At 43.2% G+C, this 25,165-nt stretch overlaps 2 protein-coding genes across 7 annotated transcripts in view; one reads left to right on the forward strand and one right to left on the reverse strand.

Annotated features, from left to right (window-relative positions):
* The window catches only part of Topbp1 (DNA topoisomerase II binding protein 1), a 52,407-nt gene extending 44,258 nt beyond the window's left edge, over positions 1 to 8,149 (forward strand). Inside the window, exons 26-28 of the mRNA XM_059268482.1 lie at positions 1,735 to 1,824; positions 2,003 to 2,164; positions 7,876 to 8,149. Of these exons, the coding sequence (XP_059124465.1) occupies positions 1,735 to 1,824; positions 2,003 to 2,164; positions 7,876 to 8,010 (387 nt within the window). The 3' untranslated portion in view covers positions 8,011 to 8,149. The remainder of the gene's footprint in view (positions 1 to 1,734; positions 1,825 to 2,002; positions 2,165 to 7,875) is intronic.
* Cdv3 (CDV3 homolog) lies at positions 1,765 to 24,532 on the reverse strand. Of its 6 annotated transcripts, none has more exons than XM_059268480.1 (5): positions 24,096 to 24,527; positions 23,040 to 23,116; positions 18,819 to 18,961; positions 15,848 to 16,007; positions 1,765 to 2,391 (listed from the first exon to the last, which is right to left on the reverse strand). In XM_059268480.1, the coding sequence occupies exons 1-5, from the start codon at positions 24,408 to 24,410 to the stop codon at positions 2,388 to 2,390; spliced, it is 699 nt and encodes a 232-aa protein (XP_059124463.1). In that variant the 5' UTR covers positions 24,411 to 24,527; the 3' UTR covers positions 1,765 to 2,387. The 6 variants fall into 6 exon arrangements, with proteins under 6 accessions (XP_059124463.1, XP_059124460.1, XP_059124459.1 ...); XM_059268477.1 differs by lacking the exon at positions 1,765 to 2,391 and adding an exon at positions 12,590 to 14,815 and having other exon boundaries at positions 15,848 to 16,001; positions 24,096 to 24,532; XM_059268476.1 differs by lacking the exon at positions 1,765 to 2,391 and adding an exon at positions 12,590 to 14,815.
* Positions 24,533 to 25,165: the final 633 nt, after the last annotated feature.

Raw genomic sequence — 25,165 nt, forward strand, 5'->3', positions numbered from 1 at the left:
CATTCTATGTTAAGCTAAAATTTGTGTTGTAGCTGTATGGGTGCTACATGCTTTTAACTCCAGCACTTGGGAGGCAGAGGCAGGAGGATGTCTGTGAATTCCGGGACATCCAGGGCTCTGTGGAGAGATCCTGTCTCAAAAAACAGTATTGTGTTATACAGTAAGATATGGGTCTTCTAAAAGTAACTTGTCTTTTCAGGGTGTAGCATCAGGAGTTCTAAGCTGGATCCACAGATTCTCCCAAAGGAGTCTGAGACCCAAAGTGTTGGAGTAGGGAAATTATGTCCTTTTTAAAAACAAATCGCTAATTGAAAGCTAGCATTCCTTTAATTAAATCTAGGCAACAAATCACAAGACTATTAATAGTTATGATTTTATTTATTTTTTTTTTAGCTACCATACAAGATCTTGAGTTCTGTAAAGAATTTTTACATATACATATACATATACACATACCCTCTTACTGTCCCCATTACCCCACCCCCATCCCCGTCTTGCTGGTCCCTTTTCTCTTCCCTATATAGTCCCTCTTCTGCTTTTGTGTCCTATATTTTATTTCCTAACCTTAAAGTCTTTAAAATTTTGACTTCACATACAGAGAAAACATATTGTTTGTCCTTGGTCTGACTTAGTTACTGAAGTGATGCTCTCCAGTTTTATCCATTTCCCTGTGGATGGCATGGTTCCATTCTTCTTTATGGCTAAATAGTCATCCTCCATTACATGTTCTGTGTGTTATAGGACAGCATTCCCTTAAGCAGTATGTAGGGTTCCTTTTCCCCCGTCTTTGCCAGTGTTTCTTGTTAGTATTTTCTGATGATAGCCATTTTGGCTAGGATGAGATAGAATCACAGTTTAATCTGATTTTCATTTTCCTGATGGCTAAAACCCTTGAACAATTTTTCAGGTACTTATTTGTCCACATATATTTTCTTTATCTATGTATATGAGAAGGTCAGAAGGGTGTCAGACCCCCTGGAGCTGGTTATAGGCAGTTGTGAACTGCCTGTGTAGATACTGGGAATCAAACCCTGCCCCCTGTGAGAACAATATGCTCTTAACCACTAAGCCATCTCTTTAGCCCTTCGTTTGTATTTATTTTGAGAACTTTAGTTCATTCCATTTGCCTGTTGACTAATTGAATAATTTGAGGTGGTTTTTTGTTTGGTTTATTGACATTAAGTCCACTGTAGGGTACTCCTGTAATCCTAGCACTTGGGAGACAGAAGATCAGTTCAGAGCCAGCCTTAGCTACACTGGGACTGAAAATTAGCCCAAGTTATATGAAACCTTGTCCTTTTTTTTTTTTTTTTTTAAGAAAAAAGAAAAGAAAAGCTAATGAGCTAGAGAGATGGCTGGGGTAAGAGCACCTCCTGTTTTTCCAGTGGACTCAGGTTTAATTCCCACCACCCACAAGGTAGCTCACAGTCATCTGTAAATCTAGTCCCAGAGGATCCGACACCCTCTTCAGACCTCTGCAGGCACTGCACGCAAATGATACGCAGTGTTTGTGTATATACATACATACATACATACATACATACGTACGTACGTACGTACGTACATACGTACATACATACGTATATGCAGACAAAACACTCATACACATTAAAAAAAAACTAACAAAAAGTTACTTATTGACATCAAACAACTGAAGATAAATTTATGCCTCTGTATTTTGAATTGTTTAGTATATTAAAGTTACATGTACCTTTTTTTTTTTTTTTTTAATAGGGAGCATTTAGTGGCTGGAAGGTTATTTTACGTGTTGATCGGCCCCGAGAAGCTGGGTTTAAGCGTCTTCTTCAGGCAGGAGGAGCAGAGGTTTGTCCTGGATTAGTTTACTGATGTCCTGGGGGCAGGTTTGCACGAACTTGTCCAGCAAGGTTTCTGTGATGTCTCCAGTTCCTTCTGCCTTTGGAAGGCAGTCCTTGAGTGCATACTATACAGCTGAACCACTGTGGAGCAGGAGGGACTTAAGATACTTCTCTTTTTTCATTAGGTGCTACCTGGTCATCCAGTCCCTTTATTTAATGAGGCTACACATCTTTTTTGTGACTTCAATAAACTGAAGCCTGATGACTGCAGAGTTTTCATGGCAGAGGCTGCTGCCCAGAACATGGCCTGCTTGAAAACAGAATATATCGCTGATTATCTCATGCTGGTTTGTCACATTCTCTTCTCACCTTTATTGATTGTCATTATTGTTGTTGTTATTTGTACAGGCGGGGTTGGCACATGTGTGCCAGGCTGAGGATAACTTGCAGGAATTGCTTCTCTCCTACCATGTAGGTTCAGAAGATTAAACCCAGGTCATCAGGCTGGTAGCAAGTGCCGGTATTTGCTGGTCATTTTGCTGGCCCCACACTTATTTCCAGAGATTGCTTCTATCTGTAGATAAATAGCCACACATCAAATCCTGGCTTGCTGCTAATTGAATTGATAGTCTAATCTCTATTCAACCCTTTCTACATTTGACCTGTGTCAACATTATTAGCATGAAATTTAAATATGACAAGTTAATGAAAACCTGAGTAATTTAAAAAGTTTTACAAGTTCTTTAAAATATTGGGCTTATTATAAAGAAAGCAGAGAGGCCAGAGAGATGGCTCAGAAATAAGAGAACTGGCTTCCGTAGAACTCAGACTTGGTTCCCAGCAGTATCAGAGGCTCACCCTGTCCCGCTTCAGACGTCATCTGTCTAGTTTTATGAATGAAAACAATCTACTAGTACAATTTGTTTTAAATGATAAAAAGTTGAATGAATTGATTCTATTTAAGGTTTTTTTTTTATTTTTTTAGCATGAGCACATGCATGCACGCTCGTGTGGTGTGGTGTGGTGTGGGGTGTGTGTGTGTGTGTGTGTGTGTACATTTGTGCATATGTGCAGATGCCCATTAAGTTCAGAAGACAGAGTTTCACCTCCCAGATCTGGAGTTATAGGTGGCCGTGAGCTGCCCAGTGTGGATGCTGAAAATCAAACTCGGGTCTCTGCAAGACCGTTATGTGCTCTTAATGAGCCATCTCCCCAGCCACAAATGAATAAATTTTAAACAATATACTTGCTTCCTAGGTCTAAAGTTAACATTTACTTGCACAGTTAACATTTTAATAATCTGCTTTATTATATCAGTTCCTTTTTCTCATTTTTTATGCATTTCAGAGTTGCAGAAATAGAACATGCATTTCCTCAAACACTTAGCATGCATATCATTAACTGGAATCCAGTATTTATTGTTCTCTTAGAAGAGCTATTGTACAGTGAAATTTGTAGATCACAGTTCATTATGTGAGTCAGTGTCCTGATAGATGAGTTAGCAAACCCTTTCAGTATCCAGAGCATGACCATATCTCAGCAAGCATTCTCTGTCCCAGCCCCACAGCAATAAGCTTATTTTATTTGTCCCCAGAATATATTAATCTTGCCTGTTTGAGAGCTTCATGTACGTGCCATTAGAGAACATGTACTATTTGTAGCAGGCTTCACTTGGCATAGTGTCCAGGTGATGGTGCATATTGATGGCTCATCCCTTTTTATCACAGAACATTCTGTCTGATTAGAGCACCTGGACAACTTCCCTTTGGGTTTTTTGATAAAAGTACTGAATACATACAGGTCTCTGTAGGGTGTACTTTTCCATTAGGCAGTAATACAAGTCCTAGGTTATATGTATACATTTAGTTTATGTGATTAGTCTGGCTTAAATTTGCAGAACATCTGCTTCTGCCTCCTAGTACTAGGCTTACATGGTATTCATTATTAGGCCTTTTCTAGAAGAGATTTGGTGCTACTTTACACCACCATGCAGTTTTACAGTCATTTGACTTTTAGCCATCTGGTAGGGTTATAGTGGAGTAACACCATGCCTTTTAAAGAATCAGTCTTTTTGTCTCTCGGTCTTAAAACAGTTATCCTGTCTTGGCCTGCCAAGTGCTGGGATTACAAGCATGCATGTATCACTATGCTTGGCTTAAATTTCTATCTCTTGGTAAATACCTTTTGTAAAATGATTGTGTATTTCGTATCCTGCCTTTTCTCAAGGCACCAATTTATTCTCTAGTATTGTTCTTCTAAAATTTTTACAATTTTAGCTTTTACTATTTTGTTTTACCTTATTTTGTGTGCACATGTGTATGGGTATTGTCAGAGACCAGAAGAGGGTGTCTTATCCCCAGGAGCTGGAGTTATAGGTAATTGTAAGCTGTCTGATAAGGGTGCTGGGAACCAAATGCTGGTCCTCTGCAAGAACAGCGAGTGCTCTTAACCCTTCAGCTGTCTCACCTGCCCCATAGCTTCTGTTTGCCTGTGACCTATCCTAAATTAATTGTCCTTTGTGCTGTGAGGTAGGAGCTAGAATTTCCCCCATATAAATAGATGTTCACTATTCATTGCTTCAAAGGGGGCTTTAGCACTTGGATTTTACAAGAAAATCCACACCTGGCTGGAGAATTCTGTCTTGAAGCGCCCTCTACCTGATGTTCACATAGCCGCCTTAGAGCTCTTTTCACTGTAGAAAATCTTCAGTATGTGATGTTATATTTAAAATGAACTTCTTACACTTTTTCTTTGTGCACCCCCTCCAGTCTGCTTGGAATAGATATACTAATGTACATAAAACCTAAAATTCTTGCACAGATCTCATATGTAATCTACTTTATAGCCCCCACAATACATTATTTCTCTCTCTCTCTCTCTCTCTCTCTCTCTCTCTCTCTCTCTCTCTCTCTCTCTCTCTCTGTGTGTGTGTGTGTGTGTGTGTGTGTGTGTGTGTGTGTGTGTGTGTAAGAGAAAGAAAGATTGGGAATAATTAATTGCAGGACCTTCATACGTGCTGAGCTCATGTTGTACCATTGAGCTACATCTCCATCCTGCAGTATTTATTTTACCCTTAGCAACGACTGATGTTATGTTCTATAATTCTTGTAGTCATATGTAATGCTGTATCAATGAAATCCATAGTTTGTCTTTGGGCATGTTGACATAAGCCTGTAATTCTGTCAAGATGGAGACTGGGGCAGGAAGATGAGAGTTAAAGGCCATCATGACTACTAGCAAGTTTAGGCCAGCCTGAGCTACACAGTGAGGGCCTGTCTCAAATCAGGCAAGTAAACAGGACACATTGAGTATAATATGTATCTTTTGGGATTGTCTTTTTCATCCTGCAAACTCCCAGGAGTTCTCTCCAGACTGCTGCTTTTGTCCTTTGCATAGCTGTTACCAGGGCAAATGAAGTTTGGGTTTCTGTTGAGGCATTTTATGAAGAGAGTTTGTGGTTTGTTTTCTGTGACTGAGTTTTCATTTCACTGGAATTATGCATTTAACTGCCTGAATGCTTTTCATTAAGTGCTTCTTTTAAATTTCTTGATACTATTTTAGTTAGAATTTAGACATTTGAGTTCTTCAACTAGTGTTTGGAAGGTAGACACATAATTTCTTGTAGCCCAAGCTAGCCTTAAACTCACTGTAGCTGAGAATGACCTTGAATTTCTCAGTACTGGGATTATAGGTACACAGCACCATGCTTAGTTGGCAGTTCTTGGGATCAAACTCCCTGTATGCTAAGCAAGCACTACAGCCCAGCCCCAGCCCACATTTCCCACTTCTCACTGAGTTGCTTTTTTACTGTTGAACCTTGAAGATGTTTGACCTTAGATAATAGCTCTTGCTGGATTTGTGGGTTTTGTTGTTGTCTTTGTGGTTTTCCCCTCCCAGTCTGTAGCCTCTTTATTCTCTTAGGGTCTGTGGCAGAGAAAGAGTTTTATATTATATAAGCAGGTCTGACTTAACATCGTTTTATGGATTGTTGGCTTTGTTGGTCCTTTACCTAGCTAGTTTTAGGCCTTAGGGCCATTTTCCCTTCTGGAAGTCTTTTTTTGTTTGTTTTTATGTACAAGTGCTCTGTCTGCTTGTACGCTGCATTACAGAAGAGGGTATCAGATCCCATTATAGATGGTTGTGAGCTATCATGTGGCTGCTGGGAATTGAATTTAGGATCTCTGGAAGAGCAGCCAGTGCTCTTAACCATTGAGCCATCTCTCCAGCCCACTTTTGAAAATCTTAACAGTTTCGTGCTTATGATTAATTTCAAGCTAATTGCTTTCTGATATTTGAATCAGAAAAGTAGAGAATATTCCTCTATAAATGCCCAGTTGTTCTTAGCCCTGTATGTTGGAAGAACTGTCCTTTGTCTGTAGATTCGTGTGTACCTTTGTGAGGATTCAGTTGGGTATATTTTGAGGGATAGCATGTAGATTGTGTGCCAGTGATGGGTCTTCCCTCTGGTAACATATTTTTGGTTGCTGGGACTTCGTTAGTAAACCTGCTACAAGTTCTCAGTACTTTTTCAGGGTCCTTGTAGGTATTTTAGTTACTTTTCCCTTTTCTAAAGCTCTCCCTTTTACATGCATCTAGGATAAGCTTGTTTACTTTTTTTTTTAAGGGCTAGGCATTGGCGTTAGCATCACTGTGATTGGTGGTTTTGATGTATGGAACAGTGGGTGGATGTGGCATCCAATTAGATCTCAGTTCTTCACTGCATTGGTGATTATGAGAATAGCTTGTCAGTTTTAGATATACACCTGACTTTCACTTGCACTGTGTAGTCTAGGGTAGCCTTGAAAACTATTCCCCTTCAACTATCCTCCAGGCTCTGCTTAAGTATTTTTTTCTTCAGCATGGGCTGTTGTTTGAGTCACATCCTAGATATCATATGTAAATTGTAGAGGCACTAGATCCTGGCAATTTCCTTCAAAGAATACAGTTTATCTGCTTGCATTTACTTAGCAACCACAACAGAAGCAGCTGAACTGTCAGTTCACGTTTTAGGTTTAACTCATGTCTCCTTAGCACATACATGGTTTAGAGGCCAAGCAAAGATTTGGCTGGACTCCACAGACTGTTTAGTTATGGTTTCCAGCCTTGGCTTTTTTTGGGGGGGTGGGGTCTCAATCTTGATTTCTATGGGATTGTATTATTTTCCCATCTGGTTCTTCAAGCCATTAGAATTTTAGCCAACCTGTGTCACACAGACTAAAAACAACAAAAATAGGGAAATTAACCCGTACAAGTTTTCTAGGTATGAACTGCCATATATCTATATCATTTGCTTGATTCATTCTCCAGCATCTGACAGTTACTGCTTTTAATATATTTTTGTTAGAATTTAGCATTGCTACCAGAGGAATGATTCAATCAAAAGGCAGTTACTGGGGCTGGGACCTGGCTCAGTTGGCACAAGGACTTGAGTTCACTTTCCAAAATCCAAAAAGGCAAGCCTGGTGGCTCCTACTTGTAATCTTAGCACTGGAAAGGTAGACATAGACTCAGTTCCAGGCCAGTGAGTGGCCATCTCAAAAGGTGGGTTTAGTATGATGGTTCAGACCTTCCATCCTGGCATTCAGGCAGGGGGACCACTGCAAGTCTTCCATCCTGGGACACAAAGTACATTCTAGGTCAGCTTGGCCTACAGAGACCTTGTCTTCTTTGTTTTTAAGGTTGTGGTGGGAAGGCTTGGTTATTTTCTGGTGTTTTATTTTTGAGAATGTCTTTGGGAGTCAGGTAAAAGGGCTTTAATGTCCTTGTTACCTGCTAGTTATTTATGTGACAATGGTTCTCAGCCCTTCACACTTTAGTAAAGGGGGATGGAAACGCCTATCTGGGAGTATAGAACCCCCCCCCCCCAATTCAATCCATATTTTAACCTAAGAAACATTTAGGATAGCTACACTTCACCTGAGCTTTGTCCCACAGGGACTGGCAAACCTTGAAAGAAACTGGATATGCCTCTTTTTTCTTATGAAAAAGCAGATGAATGAAATCCATTGCTTCATTATCTACAAATTTGAAATCTGAAAATCTCCTCTTCCTATCCTAGGAATTGCCTCCTTGTGCAGATAATTACCGACTCTCAGAAGCTGCTTTACTCCAGAATAAAGAGTGTGGGCCTGGATTACCCCAGAAGAGGAGGGCTCCTGCAGAGAATGTCATCAAACGGTCTCGAGTTCACTAGCGGTTTAGCCACCAAACAACCAATGTTTTCTAGTCTTAGAAATGGTTATAGGCTGATGATAGTGTGCTTGCCTAGAATGCATGAGGCCCTGGGTTCGATCCCCAGCAACACAAAATGAGAATTTCAGTTACAACCTGAACATTGTGATAAAAGACATATCTGAAGGACTTTGCTTCAGAACATAATGATCCTGGGAACTTGATGCTTTTAACACCTTAATTTGAATCACTGAATATTGACTGTTCTAATAAAAAGAACTTCACTAGCTTGTCAGGCCAAACTGAGTGCATAATTGTTTTTCTTGTAAATATCTGAGGCTGTCATGGTAGTTTTAACAAGGAGAGATTTTTTGTTTCAAAATGTCGTAGTTCATAAAAGTGACAAAAGTTATCAATTGGGGTTATTTCACATTTTCCCTGATTTCTTTTATATATATTCTTGCCATTTTACCTCTTTTTAACAGCCTAAGCATGGGGTTTAATAATGAAGCTGGGGCTTTAAACTTAAATGTGTATATATGTAAATGTGTATGTATAAACGTCTATGTTTACCAAATGTGAGCACCAAAACTTAGAAAATAAAAAAATAACAACTCATACTGGTATTATTTGTTCATTTAGCTCTGCTGAAGCAGTAAGAGATTGCCAAACTTACTTTAAAAACTGAATTGCTAATTACATTTGTGATTTTTCTAGAATTAAGAAAACAAGAACAAATATTTGTTTTTGAGACAGGGTCTTAACTATGTAGCCCTGTCTGAACCACCTCTGCCTGCTGGGATTCACACCCAGCCAATGTTCTTTTTTTCTTTATCCTATATATCATTTCAAGTCTATGTATGTATGTATGTATGTATGTATGTATGTATGTATGCTGGGCATGATGGCTTACACCTATAATCCCAGCATTCAGAGTGAGGTAGGAGGGTCATTGAGTTTGAGTCCAGCCTAGGCTGCAAAGTGAGTTCCAGATCAGCCTGGGTTGGAATGAGACTGCTCAACAAAGCAAAAGCTAGAGAGATCAGAGGTAATGAGCATGTAACTCTTCTAGAAGGACCTTAGTTTGGTTACCAGCACCCTTATCAGGTGGCTCACAATTGCCTGTGCCTTCAACTTCAGAAGCATCTGTTGCCTCTGGGCTCCGTGGGCTCCAGCACAACTGATTCTGAAAGGTGACAAGAGTATGTGTTTCAAAATAACATGTTGAGCTGGCCCAGGTTACACAGTCACATCTTTTAAAAAGCCAAAAAGCCAGGGGAGATGGATGGCTTGGCTCAGTGGGTAAAGTGCTTGCTGAACCAGCATGAAGACCCAAGTTTAGCCCCCTAAACACAGGTGTAGGGTCCCGGAATCTAAACAGGGATTCTCTGGCTTGTCAGTCTAAACAAATAGTTCAGTGAAAGACCTTATCTCAGAAAGTAAGGTAGAGGGGGGCTCAGAGGTTAAAAGCACTGTCTGCTCAGCAGCACATGGTCGCTTATAGTCATCTTTAGTCCCAGGAAGATCCAATGAGCCTCTTCTGCTCCCATGGGGACCTGGCAGCACCCAAACATGCAAGCAAAAGAACCATATATATTAAAAATAATAGTAAATGTATAACAACTTTGAATACAGTGTGTGTGTGTGGGGGGGGAAGCACAGGGAAATGGCCCAGGCTCAGCGGGTAAAGGTGATCACCACCAACCCTTGACAACCAAGTTTGATTCTCCAGAATCCACATAATAGAATCAACTCCCTGCAAGTTGTCTTCTGACTTCACATGTATGACACCCACAGTAAATATTTTTAAAAAGCCGGCCACCAGTGGCACACGCCTTCAATCCCAGATCTCTGAGTTCGAGGCCAACCTGGTCTACAGAGCAAGAGCCAGGACAGGCACCAAAACTACAGAGAAACCCTGTCTCGAGAGTGATAGGAGACACTTGATCAGCCATCAGTCTCTGGCTACCATGTGCTCACATATACGTACACCACAGACTAAGTATTTAAAACAAAACAAAACAGCTGAGGATGTACTTTAGTTGGTAGAGTGCTTGTAGACAAGAAGCCTAGGTTCAGTCCACAGCACTGCATAAAACCAGGCATGGTGGCTCAGGCCTGTAACCCCAGCATTTGGAAGGAGGTAATAGGATCTTAGGGTCCTTGGCTACAGCAAGTTTGATGCCTGCCTGGACTACATGAGATCTAGTCTTAAAACCACAATAAGAGGTGAGACAAAGCATTTTGCAAATCATCTCTTTCATAAGGTACTAAAAGCACAATTTAACACAAGGAATCTGAGTACCTTTCTTTTTAAAAATGCAAGGGCAATACAGGAGATGCCAATGCCACTAAGGATACTTCACCCTGCCCAGGAGGGTTAGAATCACACTCCAAAACAAGCAATGGGGGTGAGAAGCAGAACCTTCACACACTGCTGGCAGGAATAAACACATCCACTTAAAAAGGGTTCCATAGTTACTATGTGAACCTAGTGGTTTTATCTTTAGGTATGTACCCCCAAAAAAAAAAAAAAAAAAGCCGAAAGCATGCTAAAACTAAAACTTGTACATGACAATTCACGGCAACACTGAAGCAGAGTGGAACAAGTTAGATGCCCACTAAGATACATGTTACACTCATCCAACTGGCTTCATTGACAGGCCTCAAAAGCATGTTAGTGAAATGCCAATCACAAAAGACCACCTGCTGTGGGATGTTCTGTATGCTGTGAATGTGTTGCTCTGATTGGTTGATAAAATGCTGACTGGCCAGTAGCCAGGCAGGAAGTATAGGACGGCTTTCATCCCTGTATTTGGCTCTGTGTTCCTTATTTAATAAGACTGTTTAGAAATTCATCTATAACCACCTATTAAACACTCTTGTTCATCTGAATGCTCAGAAGAGAAAAACCCAGACTGCCTAAAGGGGTGAGCAATGAGGCAGGACAACTTATAGGTAAAGCATTTCTTCTGTGTTGAAATGCTTGGGAATGGAGAGCTTCAGTGGGCACATGGCTTTGAGCAAACCAAGAACATCTTCAGCTGGGGAGTTGTCATGTTATGTACCCATGGTTAGCTTGCAACAAACATGCTATGTAGATTAGATTGGCCACAAAAATAGTACCTTCCTGCCCCTATAAGCCAAGAGCTGAGGTTACAGATACAAGCCACTATACTCAGGTAGCATGTACAAGGTCAGGATCTCAAGGCAAGCCTTGGCAACAGAGCAAGCTTGAGGGTAGGCTATATTCATGAAAGCCTGTCTCTAAAAAGCCAATGGAAGCTAAAGCCTGATACCTGCTTATAATCCTAGCTACTTAGAAGGCTGAGGCAGGAAAGATCTTGAGTTCAAAGCCCACCTTTGCTACACAGACACTATTTGCAGATAAAAAGGACTAAGGATGTTGTATGTAGCCTGTTCGTAGAGTACTTTGCCTGGCATGTTTAGAGCCTTACGGGTCTATTTTCTATTTTAAGAACTGGAGCTCCATCAGTGGTTAAGAGCACCTGATGCTCTTGCTGAGGACCAGATTTCAGTTCCCAGCACCCTCGAAGGGAGGTTCATGCCTATAACTCCAGCTCTAGGGGTCTAACTCCTTTTGGTCTCTAAAGGCACCTATACACAAGTGGCATATATTCACACAGGCATACATGAATAATCTCTTTAAAAAGCTACAACCATATACAAAGAGTAAATATAAATAGTAAATACAGACTCCATTGCCAAAAATGACTTACAATATACCTCAACTTAGAAATTTCAGACCATTATCTTGAAACTGCTGCTGTTTTGAAAGATATGCAAGGCTGTAGAAATGGAACATCAAGAGCAAGCAATGGCTGCTCTGGACCCAGGTTTATTCCTAAACCCACATGGTGGCTAACAACCATTTGTTAACCCCAGTTCCAGGGAATCCAGGAAATTCTTCGACTCCTCCAGTACCACTGAAACACACATAAAAAAGAACTAAAACTGTTTAAGCTTTGCATAAGGAGCTCATAGATGGCTCTAAAGTAAAACAGTTGCCAACACAAACATGAGGATCTGATTCCAATTCCCAGCAGATTCCTAGAGCTGACAGGAGACCCTGCTTCCAGTCTGACAATGAGTTCAAGCCCTGGGATCCAATTACGGAGAGAATTGCCTTCTAAAAAGTTGACCTCCATACACATGCAAACACACAGAAATAATTTAAGGAAAGATGGAACATGACTGAGGAATATACCCAATGCTGATCTCAACTTCTGGCCCACACACTCCATCTTCTGCCCTCACTCAAAAGCAGAGACAGGGAGAGGGAGGGGGGGCACACTGGGACGACACGAAAACTTTCAGTTTATAGGATAAAAAGGTTTTAGATTCCCCTTTGACATAACAAAGTTAACCAATTCTACTGAAGCCTCCAGAGAATGGTTCACCATTTTTCCATAATGAGTATTGCAGACTTGCAGCCATCCTCACCTACCTTTAAGCTTCTACAGAACTCAACAAACAAGTGTACTCTTGTAGAGAACAGGGTCACCATCCCCAGAAGTGGACCTGACACTGTTCTCTATCCTCAGAGTTTAGGCTAAGGGGTATCAACAGAAAGTATCACATTCTACCATTCATAGATTTACTTTTTATTCAATGTTAATGTTACAGAGTTCTTACACTGCCGAACCATGCCTGAGAACCCAAAGAAAGAAATGGTGCAATGGACAGCCTCATCCACCCAGACAGTGTATTAAAACTTGATTCATGTGCATTTTGATAATTTCACAATCTTAAAAATTTATAACAAGACTTGGAATTTACATCTGCTGCAGGTCTTCAGTGTTCCAGTACAGTATACCATTAAACAAACCTCTTCACATGTCTCTGTTCACTTCTCAAACCCTAACCCCAAACAGATTTGGGGGTGGGGGTGGGGGGTGTAAAGCATACTTTAAGCGAAGTATGTGGCTCAAGGTGAGAGATTACTTGTTAAGGTTTCTGGTGCCCAAATAAGTCTTCAGTTTGACCAAGAATCTCAAACTTCTAGTCACCCAACGTGCTCCTGGCTGACTCAGATCACGCCAATGTTACTGCCCAGAATGGCATGCAGTCTGGTCAGGAAACACTGGCCTACACCTCCTCCCGCTTCCTACACTGCCGCACTCACTCACTGAACTCAAGACCTATTCTCAAGCTAAGAGGGCTTCCCTCATTATGTTTCACTCCTGTCTCAACCGCATTTGGCAAAGGGACTCATTACAGACAAACCCAGGCACTGCCATCATGCAGTCTCAGTTGCCAATATAGAGTACTTGTACTGAACCATTTCTAGTGACACAGAAGTAGGTAACTGCCAGACTATTTCACTAGGTGGAAAGGAACACAGCAGTGACCTCTTTAAGGTCAAGTACTACTGCAAAGTTCAACTGTAATTACTAAGAACAGAAGTGTTCCATCACTGGCTATTCCCCTGCCTTTCCAAGTGATCATCACAAACATACTCCCAAGATGGACAAAAGCTGGCTGGAACAAGGAATGTATCTACACAATTGCCAGTATCTTCAAATTTGGAGTACACACACAGATTTCTTATCAGACACCAAGCAAGATTCATGAAACAACTTCAGGGTGTTGGTGAGGTTTTGCTCCTGTTGCTTTGAATTGTTAAGACAGTTCAGTGAACCCCTCCCTACCTGAGCAGACACCACTCCGTCCACAGCAGTTAAATTTAGACCTGATTAGAGGAGGCTTGAGCAGCACCTGGAGTGGAGCCTCTGGCATCCACTGCCCTTTCTATCAAAGGCGATCTGGTTCCACCTAGGGATTGGCAAATTCACAGGGCATTTCACAATTCCAATGCCTCATTCAGGCTATTTCATCACACAATATGCTGTTAAAGAACTTACTCCAAGTCAAAGCAAGGCCTTAATGTGGAACAGAACAAGCACTATCTGAATAAAAAGGTATTCAAAGAAACAAAACTATCCCCCACCCATTTCCCATTTGGTGGATCCAAGTTTGGTTGAATTGAATCTGTAGTCACTTCATCCTACAACTAAAAACTTAAATGATAAATCATAGCCCCACACAGATGATCCACACACATCAGTTCAGACAGCGGCTTGTTCCGGGCAGTCTGATATAGCCACAGCCTACAGAGTATTCCTCAGGGTGGGGCACAGACAGGCGAATTAAGGTCACTTGACTCTTCATCTTCTACAGCAGATCAGAACCCAGACGGCTGACTTCTGAAGGCTTGCTGACAGGAATCCAGTAGAGTTGGTTTCAAGGTTCACACCGACACTAATAGCTGTAACCTTATGCAGAAGTTGTGATCCACATGAAATCCACAATTAAGTGCAGCAAATCTGAGGTAGTCAACCTTGCGAAGGCTCAGTCTCTGAACATAAAGATGTTTGAAATGACCACTGGCTGCAGGTTTGGTTTTATATGCAGAGCAACTACGGAAACACTGCTGAATCTAATTCACAAATATTTAAGACAATGAAAACACCCTAAATCCAACACACATCAAGATCAGTTGTGACTCTTGAACTTCCATAGTGCAACAGGGACAGTCACTGGAATCGAGGTCTTTCACTCAGTCACTGTAAATCCAGAAATCAGACGCTGAATGGCTGTTCTTGGTGGTTAGCTGTGGTCTAGTTATCTTGGAAGGCTTAGCAAAGACCATTGCTTAACTGTACTGTGTGTGGCTGTACTTCTGATTTTCAAGCACAGCATACTGGTTGTCTAGCTGAAGTTTAAGGGCCTGGTTTTTTGAAACCTCCTCCCTACCTCTATTTTTGTGTCTTACTACTTCAAAGCTCTTCTCCATTTCTTTATCCCTAAGGGAAAAGAAATGTAATCAGTAAATATTTCTTCTTCACTGGGGAATTTTGAAAGTATTCTTCCTTGAATTTAAAAAAAAAAAAAAAAAGACCCCTAAGAATAATCCTGGACAGGAAGGGAATACAAAATCCTTTATCAAACCATTTTAAGGCTTCAATTGAACAGAAAACATGTAATACTGTACTGAAGCTCTGAGGTCCCATCTTCTGAACAGAGTATTTTGGGACCAACTTGAGGACAACCAGAAAGAAGCTGTATAATGACATTCCTCCTAAGACTCACTTCTAAGTTTTAGCAGTTAGTAGATAATACATCTTTATGCATAAGGGTAACAATTTTCTCATTCAAGTAATGTTCTCATCATTCAACGATTTCTCCTCCCTTTTGCTTTGGGGGAGTGGTCTGATTAGATCAGGTAAAGAAAGATGTGTGTGGCACGTCACTGCCCTCTCAGAGTCTCCCACACATCTGAGGACAGAGGAGAGAAGCAAGTCCAATTGGAGGTCTAAATTCAAGCCAGCTGTGCTCTCAATGAGGCGAAAAGGCTGGGATTTACTTTAAAGCCACCCAAAAATGTTTCCATCTGATGCCATTTACATTTCTTCCCATTTTATTTACTTTTGAAAATTCATGTCCCTAAATAAGATGTAGATGTGCCATATGTGGTCATTTAACTTCAGGTAGCATTCATTTTAAGTACCTGCTGAAATAAGATTATTTTTAGTATTACATCTGTAAATGCCAACATCTTGCATCTACTTCCATTTATTGGGAATGCAATGACAAATGCTTTTACATTTCTAGTTTCCATATTTAAAAGGAACATAAGCCAGTAATAATGTACTTGTAAGAACTAACTAAATGCAGCTGTGACAGAAACAAAGCAGTCTGTCTTTAGCAGCTGTTTTCTTGCCCTTTCCAAGAAGGACCCCCACCCTCCACCCTCTTCCTTCCCTCCTGGGCACCCAAGTCCCACCTGGTTCCCAGCTGCCTGTCAGAGAACCTAACTCATAACTCCACATACTTACTTCCGGCTCTCTACGTGCTTGGCAGTGGACTGCAGGGATGGGAACTGTGTGTCACTGTATATTTCTGGTGGTCCTTGTGGCGTTTTCCTTGTTGTGGTTAGCCTGGCCCCAGGAGGCCTATATACACCACTAGGCATTGCCGGCTCCGGGGTTTCTGTAACTAACAGATAAACCATTCATTCAAATGTTTGACCTTCTAGTAACATCCTCCAGCACTCCTGACCACTTAACAATTCTGAGAAAAGCAACCCCTGATTTAGAAGGAATTTGGACTAGACAACAAAAGCAAAGTTCTGTGAGAAAACATCTCAAAGTAGAAAGCTGCTCATTTCTAAGGCAGTAAGTGCTCTAACCTCTCTGGGAATAATTTTAACATGTCATGTAAGCCTGAGTGTGTTACAGGCTTGAGGGAGGGAATCACCTGGCTCGGGAGGTCCTCAAGTCTTCAAGAAGTTACCTTTTGGAATACAATACTGTGCCCCCTGGTTTTTCTATCAGTAAATGCGACATTCACTTTCTTTACTTGGAAAATGGTATGAACAAGTTATCTTTTTTTTTTTTTTTTTTGGTTTTTCGAGACAGGGTTTCTCTGTGTAGCTTTGCGCCTTTCCTGGAACTCACTTGGTAGCCCAGGCTGGCCTCGAACTCACAGAGATCCGCCTGGCTCTGCCTCCCGAGTGCTGGGATTAAAGGCGTGCGCCACCACCGCCCGGCTTGAACAAGTTATCTTATATAAAGAATTTATTTAATAAAATGTACATGTAGTATTTTAAATTCTAAAGATGATTAAAAAAATAGGCAATCCTTATCTTTATTTCATTCTCTAAGATCATTGGATGTTCAGTTTTTCTATTAGGTTACAAAACAGGGAAGAGCCCCCAAATAGCTTAGAATCTTCTACTAAGACTTAATTGAGGGGGTCACAATCTTCCAGGTTTTTCCTATATTCTCCAACTGATCCTCAATACAGTTTAAAGTAGTGTTACTTTTCACTTTTCAGAAACTTTCAGAAGTTTGATAGCCTACACCATGAAAACACAATAAGCATCCCCATAATCATCTACTAGCTGAAATACAATGTTTCCTACAGGCTTAGATTATAGCAGAGGGAAAGCTTATGTGCTTATTTAATGAGTATCTATCTAAACTGCACTTGGGATACAAACACTCAACAAAAATTGCTGGGAGTGGTGGAATATGCTTGAAACATTGGTACTTGAGAGGTTGAGAGAGGAGGATCGTGAGTTCAAAGCCAGCCTGAACAACTCAGACCTATCTTCAAAAAAACTGAAACAAACCCCAAATTATCTATGACCCTTATATTCCAGTCATTAGCCACATGTAGCTTGAAAAGAAATATATTATTTGTCTCTGTGGGTGGTGTGACTTGTGGAAGCAAATACCAAAGCATTAAGTGTGGAGGTCAGAATTAGTTCTCTTCAACAGTGGATTCTGGCCATTTAACTCTGGCTGAGCTGTCTTCGGATTAGTGAAAATCTTGCTTATTTGCTCATTCATTCATTTTTGAAAGTCTCCACTTTGTAGCCCTGGCTGCCTCAACTCAAAGACTCCTGCCTCTGTGTTCTGAGTGCTGGGATAACAACACATGTAGTTATTTTAGATGAGTGAAATGAAATCTAGATTTCAGTTCCTCCGTCACATTAGCCACCTGCTAATACTCAACAACTACACATGCCTAGTGGCCGCTATACCACCGCACTCTTTCATCACCTCCCAAAGTCTACTGGGCAGTTCGTTCTAGACAAGACCAAAAAAAAAAAAAAAGGGTGTGTGCGTGCGTGTGTGCGTGCAGAGATGCCCAGAGTGGACAATAAAGAAAGAGTTGGCCGGGCGGTGGTGGCGCACGCCTTTAATCCCAGCACCCGGGAGGCAGAGCCAGGCGGATCTCTGTGAGTTCGAGGCCAGCCTGGGCTACCAAGTGAGTTCCAGGAAAGGCGCAAAGCTACACAGAGAAACCCTGTCTCGAAAAGACAAAAAAAAAAAAAAAAAAAAAAAAAAAAAAAAAAAAAAAAAAAATTTAAATTAGAAAAGTTGCCAGGAAAGCTTATACCTGTGTAATCCTAGTTTTAAATTGGAGGGGGTGGTGGTGGCATGAGGTCATTGCTGCTACACCAAGGAATCGAGGCCAGCATGAGCTACATAAAATGGTGTTTCAAAATAAACAAAACCCTAAGATTTCTTTCTTAGCTGGAAATGCAATGCAGCTCAGTGGTACATTTGGCATGTGCAAGGCCCTTAGTTCAATTTCTAGCACACCAAAAATAATCAAAAACTTTGGGCTGCAGAGATGGCTCAGTGTATCCACTAGCATTTGTTGAGCAAGTGTAAGGACGAGAGAGCACACCCATGTATAAAAGCTAAATAGGCAGGGCAGTCATCCGTAATCCCTCACTAGAGGCAGAAACAGGATTACGGAAAAACAAGCTGGCTAGCTAGGCTAACTGCAATTAGGTTTGAGTTCCTGCTTCCTTGAGACCCTAGCCTCAACAAATTAAGCAGACAATGTTAATGACAAGCTTCCACCCACCCACCCACAAGCATGCATGTACAAATATGCAAACACACATGCACAACACACACAACATGTATGTCCCTAAGACTTTTTTTTAGTTCCAAAGAACTTTTACTCCTTTCACAAAGCCCTGCTGAGAATCCAGGCTTCAAGACCTAAGGGTAGCACCAAGGATATAATTTAGTGATAGCACGCTTGCTAGCAGGTGAACTACCTGGCTTCATTCCCTAGCACCAAAAAAAAAAAAAAAAACTCTGACAGTCTACCAGACAAAATTATGCCACTCAATTTTTATATTCCTTCCATTTAGGTCTTTAAAAGGAACAGATACGTCCAGATTCCCCCTCTCCTAGAAATGATAAGGTTCCCACCCCCACCCACAACAGGCACATACACCATATTAAATTAGCTCTTTCGGAAAGGAAAACAGAAGATTACCTATTACTGGAGCAGGAGGCGCTTGTACTGGAGCTGTTTTATTCCAGGGACCTGAAGATTTTTCTACTCCACTACCACCTCCACCTTCTTCCCAGTTATCTCCCGGATCTTCTCTCTTTTCATTATCATCATCTTCCTTTTCACTGTTGGAAAAACAAACAAGTACATTTAACTTCCTAAGCCCTGGCAGTAGATGAATGTACCACCACAGAAAGCATCTACAAAAGGACATTTTTTTTTTTTTTTAAAATATGGTCACACTACACAGCCCTGACTGCATGGAACCAGATGTAGACAAGGCAAGGCTAACCTAGATCTCAGAGAGATGCCTTTTTCTGCCTCCCTCTGCTGGGACTAAAGTTGTGCACCACCATGCCCAGCTAAACTTTTTAGGGGTAATGGGAATGTGTAGCCGTTTAGTCAAAGCACAATTTTGAGAATCAGTTCTCTCCACCATGTGGGTTCTGGACCTGCAAACCCAGGTCATCAGCTTTAATAGCAAGCACTTTTACCCAATGGGTCATCTTGCTGGGCCCCCAAAAGGATATTTCTATAAAAGCAAAATATGTCCTAGCTGTTAAAGACAAATTTCTTCTGGCTTATCGGGCTTAAGTGTTCTTTCTGGGGTTTTTGTTTGCTTGTTTGTGGGGAGTGGGTCTAACTTGAATTCTCTTGTACACTACACAAGTATGCTAAACTAAGCCATACTTCAAATCCAAGACAAATTTTTTGACCTCCTTTTTAACTTGACTTTATGAGGCAGGGTCTCAGATAGTCCAGGCTGGCTTTGAACTCAGTACATACCTAAGGATGGCCCTGGCTGATCTCCCAAGTGCTGAAAATAAAGGTGTAAACCACCACACCCATCTTTATTACAATCCTTAAAGACACTACCCCCACTAGTTAGAAGTAACCACAATATTTAAAGACCTTGAAAAAAAAACAAAACAAAAAGTAAAAAGACCAGAGTTCAAATCCCTGGCACTCATCTGAAAGCTAGACATGGCCACTGTAACCCCAGCACTGCAGGCAGACAGTGGATCCTAGGGGCTTACTGGCTAGCAAAAGTGGTGAGATTCAGATCCACTGAGAGACCGTATCTCAGAGAGCAAGGTGGAGAGAAAGAAGATGTACTCCTCTGGCCCTCAAATCCAAGTTTATGTATGGAAGTGAACATTCAGGCATACACTGCCAAACTCCAATTTGGCTTAATAGCAGCATCAAGTCATATCTGTTTTTAAGGCAACATCTCTCCCAGTGTAGCTAAGGTTGGTCTCTGATCTTCTCATGATCCTCCTGCCTCAACTTCAAACTCTGGGATTATACATCATATTCAGCCAGGACACTATTTTTCTCACCCCATCCCGAGACTTTTAATAACTAAAATAATCACCAATTTTAAAAACACACCTAGACTGTAAACTCTTAAAGATCAGTGCAGGCTTCTAGAATGGCCACTGAAGGTCAATAACAAGCTGCTGCTAAGAACAATGAACAACACAGCAGAAAAGCTCGTCTACTTTAGAGCAAACTATACAGTGCCCACCTCAACAGCCCAGTGGACTGCCTCTACGTCTCAAACAGAGCGGCAAACAAGAAGCACTTGGGAGGTAAAGGCAGGAGGATAAGGAGTTTAAGATCAGTCCTGACTGTATATGGAGTTTACTAGCTTAGATATAAATCCTGCCTAAAAAGAAAAAAAAAAAAAAAGTTAATCAAGTTAGGGCTGAGGCTATGACTCAATGGGCGAGCACTTGCCTATGGTGCATGGAACCATGTGTCTGACTCCCAGCACTACCACCAAAGAAAGAGAGAAGGGGGAGGGGAGGCTTGCCAAAATAAGCTGGGCATGGTAGTACATCATACCTATATCCTAGGACTCAGAGGGCTGAAGCAGAGAATCAAACCAATTTAAGACCAGCCTGAGATACAAACGCAAATTCCTGACTCCAAAAAAGTTAAAACAGATACAGGCAAGGTGTTTATATTCTGTTGGAAAAACAGTTCAAATATTCTCCCTACCTTAACAAAATCAAATTTTATACCAAATAAACTTGAAGCCTTTCCCCCCACTTCAGAAAGTACTACTTTTGCCCCATAAGTTCAACATGGCCAAAAATTACCACTCAAGTCTTCCAGAACAAGAGCAGCCCAAGAGCCTAATTTTACCACAAGACTGGACCACATCCAGTCTACCAACCACCCTAGATAGAAGGAATCTAAACTCCTTCCATATTTATAGATCAAGCCCCAGAACAAAGGAAACAGGAATATCTACTACTTCTTCTAAATTCTGAGATAGGGTCTCACTAAATTGCTCAAGGTAACCTTAAACTCACTCTAACTCAGGTGGGCCTCATTTTTCTTAATCTTCCTGCCTGAGCCTCCAGAGTAGCTGGGAATTAGGGCTTGGATCACCAGGCCCAATGGAGTATTTTCTAAAATACACTCTTCAGAGTCTATACTGATCTTGCAGAGGATCCAAATTCAGTTCCTAGAACTGAGACAGTTCACAACTACTTGGAACTCCAGCTTCAAGGGACCCGATGCCCTCTTCTGGCCCCCTCATGCATCTGCAGGCACATGTACATACCTCAACCCAGACACACATAATTAAAATAAATCTTTAAAAGAAAAAAAGGGAAAGCAAACAGAAAACACAAAAGAAGCCACACCAAAAAGATACTAAGTTCCCTGACACCAAAAGGAATGTTCACTTCGGTAAACTCAACACGATGGGAGAACATCTAGGAATATTAATGCCTGGATAGTATAGACATTAATCGTACATTAAAATACTAGCTGGTCTTCCAACGGAAGTTACTTTAAGGTTATAAATACTATGATCTAAATTTCAAAAGACAGTTTAGAGTTAAAAAATACTTCCTCAACTCAAATATTTCCCATATGGTCACCAGAATTCTCTACAAATTGGAAGCTTCTAATCATAGGCAATTTAAGATAATTTTGTTTATGTAAAATAAGTCAAGGATTTTGAATCTTAAAACAACAGAACCCTATACTTACCTTTTCTACTTAAAAATCTTTCAGAACACCTCACTTTAGAAAAGACCTAAAACTACCACAGACTGAATCTAACAATGCAGGCTCTCAACTTAAAGTCTCAATCAACCAATCGTACTTTGAAAGACAAGAAGATACTTCAGAGCCAGAATCTGTAGCACGGCTCTGTAGGTTCCTGGTAGCTGAGGGGATGGGATAAGCCTTCAAAAGGCGATCCTGGGATACACAGGTAAGTGCTTAGGATCTACAATCCCATTCCTCTGGAATCCTAAGGGATTCCTGTGCTGTGCGCTAAGACAGTGGTTATTCTCGGGGAAGAGGGCAGTGAGAAAGCAAGGCTTCAGGAGAGCAGATGTTCAAGTTCTTCACTGGGGGTGGAGCAGACAACACGGTCTCACTGTGAATACAAATCTCTCTCTGTCTAGAATTACCCTACATTTCAATCGCAAAAATATATTACTGTATAGAACAAGAAAAAAATTATTCTTTATGGGGGAAAAAAAAGTAAGGGGCTGGATAAACGGCTCAGTGGTTAAGAGCTCTGACTGCTCTTCCAGAGGTCCTGAGTTCAATTCCCAGCACCCACAAGAAGCTCAAAACTGTCTGTAACTCCAGTTCCAGGGGACCTGGCCCCCACAGCAAAACACTTAGAAAGAGAGAGAAGTAAAAGAGAAAAATTAAGTGTAAGCACAGCACTTAGTTTGGTGGTGTATTTAGGTGTAAAGGATAAAGAGTTCAAGGTCAGTGCTGGCTCAGTGCTCTCCCAGAGGACCAGGTACAGATCCCAGTACCCAAGCACACAGCTGTAACTCCATTCCCGAGGTTGCTGAAGACATATACACAGGTAAAACACTCATACGCTTAAAAAAAATAGCTCAAGGTTATCCTCGGCTACACAGTAATTTCTCAGAGCAGTATGAGCTACAGGAGGATCTATTGGGGGAAGGGGTGGCCACCGAATACTTAATACTGTTAAGTGTTAAAAATTAAAAATGACAAAATCCATTTTAGTCAACTCAAGTAAAGATCCAAACAGCTGCAAGTAGGGAAACTCTCGCAGGATTTGAGCTCGCAGCTAATTTAATGACACCAGGGGACTGCCTTTGCTCAAAACCAGGCGAGTTGGGCCTGAAGAAAACTGTCCGATACTTTTATCTCCAACAGGGCTACCTAATCCCACTTGTAATCACACCCTACCTTATTTGCATTGCCTGAACTCTTAGTCCGCTGTAATCAACCTCTTTTTGCTCAAATTCTTTCCACTCATCTTCATCCTGTGGAAGAAGCAACATCCGATTAATTAGAGTTCTTGGTTAACAGGTTTCAGACTAGGAAAAAAGGGATCAAGGGCCATCAGGATTCCTCAGCTGGTAAAGGAACCTGCAAAACATCTGATTAACTTGAGATTTTGATAAACAGGTTTCAGACTAGGAAAAAAAGAGACCAAGGGCCACCAGGATTCTTGAGCCGGTAAATGCACCTGCAGTCAGCCCTGGCGACCTGAGTCTGATTCTCCAGGCCCACATGGAAGGAGAGAACTCCCGAAAGTTGTCCTCCAACCACCGGAATTCGTAGACAGGAGCGCGGGCAAACACACAAATAAGAAAATGTGATTTTTTTTTTTTTAATTGCAGGAACTAGCGACATAAACCTTTAATCCCAGTACTCGGGAGGCAGAGGCAGGAGGTTCTTTGTGAATTCCAGGCCAGCCAAGGTTACACAGTGAGATCGTCTCAAAAAATAAAAAGGATCTAGCGGCTGGAGTGTAAAGTACAGCCTGAGTCCTAGCAAGATCCCGACACGTGCCTAGTTACCAAACGCCCTCTCTGCCGCCGCTTTTACTTAAAACTACAGGGAAAGTGGGGGGGGGGGGGGAGAGGAATTAAGCGAAATTCCACAACTCAATTCCTAGCTCCATGTGGCCACGGCTGGGAGAACAAGCCACGCTTTCACCGGCTGCACAGATGAGACTTAAAACACCTTAAAAAACGAAATCCAGCCCCAACTAGGCTCAAGTGCGGCGGTGGCGGCGGCGGTGGCGGCGGCGGTGAGCACGTCACTCGGGGGACCGCGGCCCGGCCCAACCCCCGTGGCCCGGAGGGCGCGGCGCGCGGAGGACGGCGTGGACGGGGGCGACAGGGCCAGCCCCGGGGGCCCCCCGAGCCCGCCCGACGTGCGAAGCCCGAGTCACGTGGCCTCCCGGGCCGGCGGGGGCGGGCACGTGCGGTCGGCCGCCGGCCTCCCAACCCTCACCTTCGTTACGGCCTTGCCGGCGGAGCCCGAGCTCCCGCCGTCGCCCGACCTCGAGGTCCCGCCGTCGCCCGACCTGGCACCGGAGCCCGAGCTCCCGCCGTCGCCCGATCTGGCACCGGAGCCCGAGCTCCCGCCGTCGCCCGGCCTGGCACCGGAGCCCGAGCTCCCGCCGTCGCCCGGCCTGGCGCCCGGCGCCAAGCTGCTCCCGCCCGCGCCGCTCGCCGCGTTGGCCGCCCGACTGCTCCGCTCCTTCTTCTTCTTCTTGTCCCTCTTGGCGAAGAAGTTGTCCAGGCTCCGCTCCTCGGTCTCGGCCATGGCCGCGGTCCGGATGGGTGGGGCCGGCGGCGGACGCGGCGCTCGCGGTTCGGAGCTCTGGGTCAAGGCCGGCTGTGCGCTCAGGCTGCCGGGTGCGGCGTCGCCTCGGCCCCGCGGGGTCGCCGAGGGGCGGGCGGCAGGGCAGCCGGCTCCCCCCGCGCTCCGGGGAACGGTGGTATGCTCCTCGCCGGGGCCGCGAGCGCCGAGCAGGGTCGCGCCCGCCCCGCTGCCTGAGCGACGAGGAAGGCGCGCACCGGCGAGCGCTCGGCTAACGACGGCGCGTGCGGGAGGAAGACGCGCGGGCCTGAGGAGGGGAGAGGGGACGGGGAGGGGAGGGAGGGGAGGAGGGAGGGCGGGCCACCAGCAGAGAGAGGCAGCGCCGCGCCTGCGCGCTCGGTTCCGCCCGCCGCTGTGGGCGCGCCGAGGGGGGGAGGGCGGCGGGAGGATACGGGGGCGGAGCTCCGGGGAGAGCCAATCAGACGCCGGGACGGAGCGCTTAGGTGACAATCCGTTCCTCCGACGGGGCGGTGCCAGGCATGGGGGCGGGGAGAAGCGGGTATATGCAAAAGAAGTGACGTCCCGAGTGACTCCCGTCTCCGATTGGCCAGGGGTTTTGCCTTGAGGGCGGGCATTTGGAGGGTTGGTGACTTGGCTGAAGAAGAGAAGCCGGAGGGGGCCCTGTGTGCCTTGGTTGCGCGCATGCGTAGGGTACACGTGCGTCTGCTCGCCAGGACTGTGGCCTGGTAGGCGTTTGA

Source organism: Peromyscus eremicus, chromosome 7 (genome assembly GCF_949786415.1).
Source record: "Peromyscus eremicus chromosome 7, PerEre_H2_v1, whole genome shotgun sequence".
Taxonomy (NCBI): domain Eukaryota; kingdom Metazoa; phylum Chordata; class Mammalia; order Rodentia; family Cricetidae; genus Peromyscus; species Peromyscus eremicus.

Coding starts and splice junctions, on each gene's coding strand:
- Cdv3 (XM_059268476.1), bottom strand. CDS start 24,410: ATGGCCGAGACCGAGGAGCGGAGCCTGGACAACTTCTTCGCCAAGAGG. Junction 18,962..23,039: donor GTTCAGGCAATGCAAATAAG/GTAGGGTGTGAT, acceptor TTTTTCCAACAG/TGAAAAGGAAGATGATGATA. Junction 14,816..15,847: donor AAGCACGTAGAGAGCCGGAA/GTAAGTATGTGG, acceptor CTTTTCCCTTAG/GGATAAAGAAATGGAGAAGA.